This window comes from Myotis davidii, unplaced genomic scaffold (assembly GCF_000327345.1).
Source record: "Myotis davidii unplaced genomic scaffold, ASM32734v1 scaffold24, whole genome shotgun sequence".
Classification (NCBI taxonomy): domain Eukaryota; kingdom Metazoa; phylum Chordata; class Mammalia; order Chiroptera; family Vespertilionidae; genus Myotis; species Myotis davidii.
Genome location: NW_006298312.1, coordinates 5,248,240 through 5,256,303, shown reverse-complemented (window position 1 = coordinate 5,256,303; position 8,064 = coordinate 5,248,240). Strand labels below are relative to the sequence as shown.

At 34.3% G+C, this 8,064-nt stretch overlaps 1 protein-coding gene across 1 annotated transcript in view; it reads left to right on the top strand.

The window, feature by feature from the left end:
* Positions 1-7,743, top strand: part of HSPA13 (heat shock protein family A (Hsp70) member 13) — a 13,339-nt gene extending 5,596 nt beyond the window's left edge. The window contains exons 3-5 of the mRNA XM_006773939.2: positions 1,065-1,278; positions 3,057-3,224; positions 4,763-7,743. Of these exons, the coding sequence (XP_006774002.1) occupies positions 1,065-1,278; positions 3,057-3,224; positions 4,763-5,430 (1,050 nt within the window). The 3' untranslated portion in view covers positions 5,431-7,743. The remainder of the gene's footprint in view (positions 1-1,064; positions 1,279-3,056; positions 3,225-4,762) is intronic.
* Positions 7,744-8,064: the final 321 nt, after the last annotated feature.

The following is an 8,064-nucleotide window of genomic DNA, read 5'->3' as shown; positions in this document are numbered from 1 at the left end:
GGAGTGGGCTTTCTTGTTGTTTTGCTGATGGTTTCTTTTGCTGTGCAGAAGCTTTTTTATTTTGATGTAGTCCCATTTTTTTATTTTCTCCTTAGTTTCCATTGCCCTAGGAGCTGTACTGGTAGAGATATTGCTAAGACATACAGTATGTCTGATATTTTGCTGCCTATGGATTCTTATAAGATTTTTATGGTTTCCTATCTTATGTTTAAGTCCTTTATCCATTCTGAGCTTATTTCTGTGAATGGTGTAAGTTGGTGATCTAGTTTCATTTTTTGCATGTATCTGTCCAATTTTCCCAACACCATTTATTGAAGAGACTGTCTTGACTCCATTGTATGCTCTTGCCTCCTTTGTCAAATATTAATTGAGCATAAGGGCTTGGTTCTCTGTTCTGTTCCATTGGTCAATGTGTCTGTTCTTGTGCCAGTACCAGGAAGTTTTGAGAACAGTGGCTTTATAATATAGCTTGATATCTGGTATTGTGATCCCTCCAACTTTGTTCTTCTTTCTCAGGATTCCTGTGGCTATTTGGGATCTTTTTTCATTCCATATGAATTTTTGTAGAGTTTGTTCTAAGCCTGCGAAATATGTTGTTGGTATTTTATTATTTTTATTTATTTTTTAAGATGTAGACAGTTTTATTTTTTTAAACATTGTATTTATTTTAGTGAGGAAGGGAGAGGGAGAGAGAGAAACATCAATGATGAGAGAGAATCACCAATCAGCTGCCTCCTGCATGCCCCTCAATGGGGATCCAGCCCACAACCCCAGCATGTGCCCTGACCGGGAATCAAACCGTGCCCTCCTGGTTCACAGGCCGACGCTCAACCACCGAGCCAAGCTGGCCGGGCTGCCATTGGTATTTTAATGGGGATTGCATTGAATCTATAAATTGCTTTGAGTAGTATGGACATTTTGATGCTGTTGATTCTACCAGTCCACAAACACGGTATATTCTTCCATTTGTTTATGTCTTCCTCTATCTCTTTTTTCAGTGTCCTGTAGTTTTCCAAGTACAGGTCTTTTACCTCCTTAGTTAAGTTTATTCCTATTATTCACAGGTTTTAAACAAAAATGGAATGGTTGAGTTTTCTGTGACAAGTAATGAGACCATCACCGTTTCCCCAGAATATGTTGGCTCTAGACTACTATTGAAATTAAAGGAAATGGCAGAGGAATATCTTGGAATGCCAGTTGCCAACGCAGTTATTTCTGTGCCAGCAGAATTTGATTTAAAACAGAGAAATTCAACAATTGAAGCTGCTAACCTTGCAGGTAATATTACCCTTGCCTGAGTTACATTTTTATCAAAATTTTCTGAGGCTGAAAATTTTCTATAGTAAGATGTATCCCTTTGCAAAACAACTAACTAACTAAGCACGTAAACTATATGTCAGGTAAATTAGATTTTGATATAAGTTTGCAGATGATAATTAAGAAAGTCTATAGGACAATATAAAATATAGAACTGACAACAACCAGTCAGGCACATGACAAACGCTGCAAGATACCACGGACACATGTTAGAAATAAGTTTTTTCTTCTAAACTTTCTTTAATGTTAAGACAAATATAATGTTTTTAAAAAGTCTCGAGGTGGGGGAGAATTCATTTAACACCATTCAACAAATCGGAGTGTCTCAATATATACTAGTATCTGTTCTCATGGAATTTATATTGAAAAGTTATATCCCTTATATAAATATAAATCTGGACTATATAAACAGACAAATTCCAGTTCTTGTGGACCTTATATTCTACTAGAGGGAAACTCAAAATCAGCACAAAGATAAGTATATTATGGGGTACTTAATATACTTGTTAAGTATTTCTCACCTATAGCATTATTGAGGTTTTGAGCTGGATAATTCTTTGTTGTGGAGGACTGTCCAATGTACTATAGGATATTTTGCAGCATCCCTAGCTTCTACTTACCAGATGCTAACAGAACCCTCACCACCTAAGGGGTGACGATCTTTTTTTTCTCCAAATATTACCAAATGTCCCTGGAGGAGTAACCTGGCCTCTGGTAGGAAACCTAGATAAAAAATCTGAAAGTAACATCCTATGGGGGGAAAAACATAAAAAAGGTTAGAGAATAGGGGGTCTTGCAGGTTTTAAAGAGAGTGGTCAGGTAAACCTCACTGGGAAAATAACATTTAAGCAGATTTAAGAGAAGCAAGGTAGATAGCCAAGAAAACAGGGGAAGTATGTTGCAGGAGAGAGTGAATGGCCAGTGGGGAAGCCACAAAATGGGAATTTGCTGTTAAGAAGATAGTACATTAGCCAGTGTGGCCAGGGCAGAGTGAGTGATGAAGCCAGAGAACTAAGGTGAAGGGTATTACAATCTTTGAATAAATTCTTAAGAGTCTGAATAGTTTTATGGCTCCTGATACAGAAAGCCTTCTTACTTTCCAGACCACTCGTGTGGCAGTTAGTTTAAAGCAGGAATTTTGCTCAAGGAAATCTGATCCTTTGCCTACACATAGACAACAAATCAAAATCAGATTAGCTGTATTTTTTAGATTCACATTTGAGGGTCTTATATTTTAAGTACTCTTTAAAAGTATAATTATAGGTATTAGAGCATCTCATCTAGATTTTTAAAATTATTTTCTGTTTATTCATCTTTCATTTTTAACAGAAGAGCACAGTAAACTTATCTCATTTCCATAGCAGTTTGTTATGCTATATAATGATTAAAATTTTATTGCTCATAAATTCCCAAGTAAAATATGACAATAAGAAGAGGCTCAGAATTTTGTTTAAATGAAGTATGAATTAAGAATAGAATCATATATTCCACTGAATCTGGGTCTTTATTTTATTCTATTATAATCTTTTAGAATAATTTTAATGATACCTATTTAGAGGAACAATAACATTATGTTAGTTTTATTGGGTTTATGACTGTTCTTTCTCAGTATTACTGAGTGGAGTTTTTTATACCAGCAGAATTTGATCTTTAGAAGACACTAACGTGAGGTTGAGTGAGATTGAATTTCTTTATTGTGTCTTCTCATGAGCTATTCTTTCCTCCAACCCATCTTACAGGACTGAAGATCTTAAGGGTAATAAATGAACCCACAGCGGCAGCTATGGCCTATGGTCTCCACAAGGCTGATGTCTTTCATGTCTTGGTGATAGATTTGGGCGGAGGAACTCTAGATGTGTCATTACTGAATAAACAAGGAGGAATGTTTCTAACCAGGGCAATGTCAGGTAAGAAAACTATAGAGAGAGTTAAAGAGGTTTAGACACATTAGCATATCTAATGTGTGAAGTGTTTAATTTTTTTCAGTATTCTTTGACTTCATTTTGGTAATCTATATATGTAATTTTATGCCTCCATTTATATGTATTTACAAAAATGACTGTGCATCCTATAAGTCAGATAAATACACTGCCAGTGGTAGCTCACTGAGCCAATGCTTTTCATGGCTATGGTAAAGGGAACAGAAGGAAAGAAATTCTTTTAAAATGAAGAGTGATCAGTTGATTTCATTAGGTAATCTGTTTCACAAAATAGATATCTTTAGTATTCTTTAGGAAGTGATAGGATTTTGCATTCTAAATCTTTTAAAAAGGTTTTTGTTTTAATTTAGCTTAAGGGATGAATAAGCCTGTTTGAAAAGTGGAGCTGTAGCCAAAACCGGTTTGGCTCAGTGGATAGAGCATTGGCCTGCAGACTCAAGGGTCCCAGGGTCGATTCCGGTCAAGGGCATGTACCTTGGTTGCGGGCACATCCCCAGTGGGAGATGTGCAGGAGGCGGCTGATTGATGTTTCTAACTCTCTCTATCTCTCTCCCTTTCTCTCTGTAAAAAATCAATAAAATATATTAAAAATAAATAAATAAAGACGAATCTTCTTAAAAAAAAAGTGGAGCTGTAAGTTATACGTAGTCTAACTTCTGCATTTGACTTCCTCCTAACTGGACTCTCTTCAGAATGAAGTTTAGTGCTGGGGATTTATATTCTATTACTCTTTTCCTTTTAAGTTATTATTTTTTTTCTGCTTTTCAGCTCTTAACCATACAAGCAAAGGATTTTTTTTTTTTTTTAAGATAAAATGCCTGTTGGTACGTTTTAATTATAAGAAGGACTTTCTTCTTAGGAAGTGTTTCTAAATTGTTACCTAAAAGCCAATCTGTGTTCTCAATCTATTTTCTGAAAAAACTATTTGATATCATTAAGAGATACTTCCTTTTACATCATTTAAAAAAATTAACCCAGATGTGCACATTTCTTGTTTTTTGTTTTGGGGTTTGTTTTTTTTTATAAGTAGGAATATAGCCAACGGAGAGTATTGGTAATTTCCTGGGACTGGGATGTGGAAAGGCATAGAGGTCTTTTTTTTTTTTTTTTTCTTTTGTTCTTAGGAAGGGAGAGAGAGAAAAAAACATTGATGTGAGATAGAAACATCAATTGGCTGCCTCCTGCACACACCCGAACCAGGGATCGAACCTGCAACCTGGGTACATGCCCTGACTGGGGCAGGGAATGGAACCCGCCACTTTCTGATGTGCAGAACATTGCTCTACATCAGCCATGGCTGCACTGTTTAGTTCATAGTACGCATTCGAGTTAAAGTCATCTCAACCCTGTTATTTTTAATCATTTTTTGTATGAATACAATCTTAAAATCTTCAATACAGACTTTGTTACTCCAATAAAATTATATTTATGTATACATGCTGAATAAGTACATGTATATACACATATATGAATAACTATAATATAAACTTTTATTTTTAACTTAGGAAACAATAAACTTGGAGGACAGGACTTCAATCAGAGATTGCTTCAGTACTTATATAAACAGATCTATCAAACATATGGCTTCCTACCCTCTAGGAAAGAGGAAATTCACAGATTAAGACAAGCTGTGGAAATGGTCAAATTAAATCTGACTCTTCATCAATCTGCTCAAATGTCAGTGTTACTAACAGTAGAGGAAAAGGACAAGAAGGAAACTCCGAGTAGTGACACTGAACTGTCAAAGGACAGACTGTCCCCAGCAGATGGTCACCATGTGAGCAGCATGTTTGGAGCTGGCCTTTCTGAAAAGAAAAGTGGAGAAAGTCAGGTTTTATTTGAAACAGAAATATCACGGGAGCTCTTTGACACCCTAAATGAAGATCTCTTCCAGAAAATACTGGTACCCATTCAGCAAGTATTGAAAGAAGGCCACCTGGAGAAGACTGAAGTTGATGAGGTGGTATTGGTTGGGGGCTCTACTCGTATTCCTCGAATCCGTCAAGTCATTCAGGAGTTCTTTGGAAAGGATCCCAACACGTCTGTAGACCCTGACCTGGCAGTGGTGACGGGAGTGGCTATCCAAGCAGGGATTGATGGAGGTTCTTGGCCTCTTCAAGTCAGTGCTTTAGAAATTCCCAATAAGCATTTACAAAAGACCAATTTCAACTGAATTTTGGAAGAATGATTATTTGTGATCTTATCAGGCCACCTCCTCAAAAAACAAAGTGTCTAAACTATCTCAAAAATTTACCTAAAAGGCAACATTTAGATATACAAAATTTACATAACATTTGTTTTAAGATTTAATGTGACCAGATTGATCCTGTTTGATTTTTGGAGAGGTCCCATTCCTGAAATACTTCTAAAATGATAGGAGCATGGATGGCTATATTTTCTGGATTCTGGAAGTAGATAACCATATGCACTTAAAATTGTTTTCTGTGAACATTGTCTACTGCCAATTAATTTACTTGATTATCACATGTAACTAATAATTTGAACTATACTTGAAGGATGGTGTTGATGTCAGGTATTAGCATTGGCTGGGAGATAGAAGTATTAATATAAGCTATATGTGTGATATTCAATAATTGCCATATTATATAACAAAATTACTTTCACAGATTCAATACCCCATTATGTATCTATTCATGTAATCTGCATTCTCCAGATTTTTCAAATACATTCATTGGATATATTTCTCTTTCTGAAATAGCTATAGATTTATTCAAATGTTCCAATAGCAGATAGTAGAAAATACCCAATTTATATATTCTAGTTCCTTTATCTGCTGTGCATCATTCGCTGCTTGGATTTCCATGATTCTGCCTGGTTAGCAAACAATGGGGAGTTTTTAATAGCCTTTTTAAAATACATTCATGTGACAATAAAACCATTGTTACTGTCAGTTTTTGTTATTCAAGATTTTTGCAGACATTGATAAATAGCAGGAATTAGCTACAGTATTTGTTTTATGTTTTTGTTTTGTTTCTTTGCTTATTTTCAGTTAGTCCTGGGTAATGTAGCTGGTATCTGATTCAGTTTTACTGAGATTTTTCCCCATATTTAGTTTTGAATGAGGAAAAACATGCTCACTTATAAAAACCTTGCTATTATTTCCTACTGTCATTTTAAAATAGTCACACTTGGACAATTTTTAGCCTTAAGGTTAGTGTATGAAGAGATAAAAAGACCCGTGGATATTGGAAGTAATGTGGAAATCTAATATGGAAGACAATGTGAAAAATTTCTACCAATCAGCATTAGTAGCAGTTTTGTTTTGGTCTATTTCCTTTTAGGAAAGCTACAGGGACCAAGAAAGAAAATATAGCAGTTTTGTTTCTGTGATGCTCATGTTTTTTCCTTAATAGAGGCATGCTTTATATCATTATTAAAAAATTATATTCTGGTCAGTATTTTTGTTAAATTTTGTCTACCTTATCCATTGTTAAATTTGACAGGATGTTGAATTTTCAGTTACTGAAAAAGAACTGAGTAAACTCATTTCAGCAACATCAGAACATTTCAACTTCTCAATTAAAAGCTAAATGTTAACACTTCTTTGCAGATCTATAAAACTTCCGTAGCAATGAAATTTCAAACACTTTGTGTACAGAAAATGTCTGAAGTAGATAGAAAAATATAAAATGTTCGTTGATGTATTTTATTTTAGAACTAATGGAGAAATGCCAAAGATGAAACCTTCACTGCATTGTGAAAATATTCAAGTGTTCTCTTGGACTTCATATAAATCTTTAATAGATTTTAAAACTGAAAACAATCTTTTTATGAAGCTCTTTAAAGTGTTCAATTTCTCAAAATCTCTACATACAGAATCAGCTTTAACCTAAAGCGTTTTAAGATGTTTTTTTTAAACCTGAATTTCTCCAAAATAAGAGATAGTTTAGGACAATCTGATAATATTTTTTTAGAGGAAACAATTTCAAAATAGGGCAATGAATCTCATACTCTAAAATTGGAATTTAAATAACTTGATTGTGTTTGAAAATTGTGATGGCAGTGTTGGAATTGGGGCAATAGTTTAGCATATTCTCTAGTATAGTTTCAACTTTAAAAGATGAAGTAATGTCTGTCTTCAATCATTTTAGCAGGCTATATATAGACGGCATCAATGTAGCTTATTTAAAAGATAAAAATGGATTCTAAAACTGATCATTTATGTATAAGAATATGAAGACATTCTTCATAAAACAAACATTACATTTTAGCTATACAATTAGCTAGTGTTTTTTGAGGTATATAACTTTTAAAATATTAGATGTCTTGTATAATTAGATTATGTGAATGAGTAATTTATTTTATATCAGGAATGTTTTGGTACTGTGTTTTCACTCAAACCACTGATGTATCTACGGATAGTACTGTGTAATATGTACATAACAGATTGTGCCTCTTAAATTTGTGTGTATACAGGTCATTCATATTTTAATGTAAATAAATATGACTTTGCAGTTTGTTTTAAGCTATACTCTATTTTTTCCATTTAGGACTAGACCTGAGTCCTTTTCTGAGGTACATAAATAAGAAAGGAAGTGGGGTTTGGGGTTAGAGCTGACCTGGCATGTGACCTCAACAGCTGTTTCCTAGCTCCCTGCATCCTGGTTGTCTCTGCAATTGCTTACTTTTCTGCTTATTTCCCTGACTTAGAAGTATATTATATAAACACTGTCCATAATTCTGAATACCAGATTCTCTCTCATTGATGTTTCTATCTCTCTCCCTTTCTCTCTGTAAAAAAATCAATAAAATATTTTTTTAAAAAAATGATACAACTGAAAGTTTA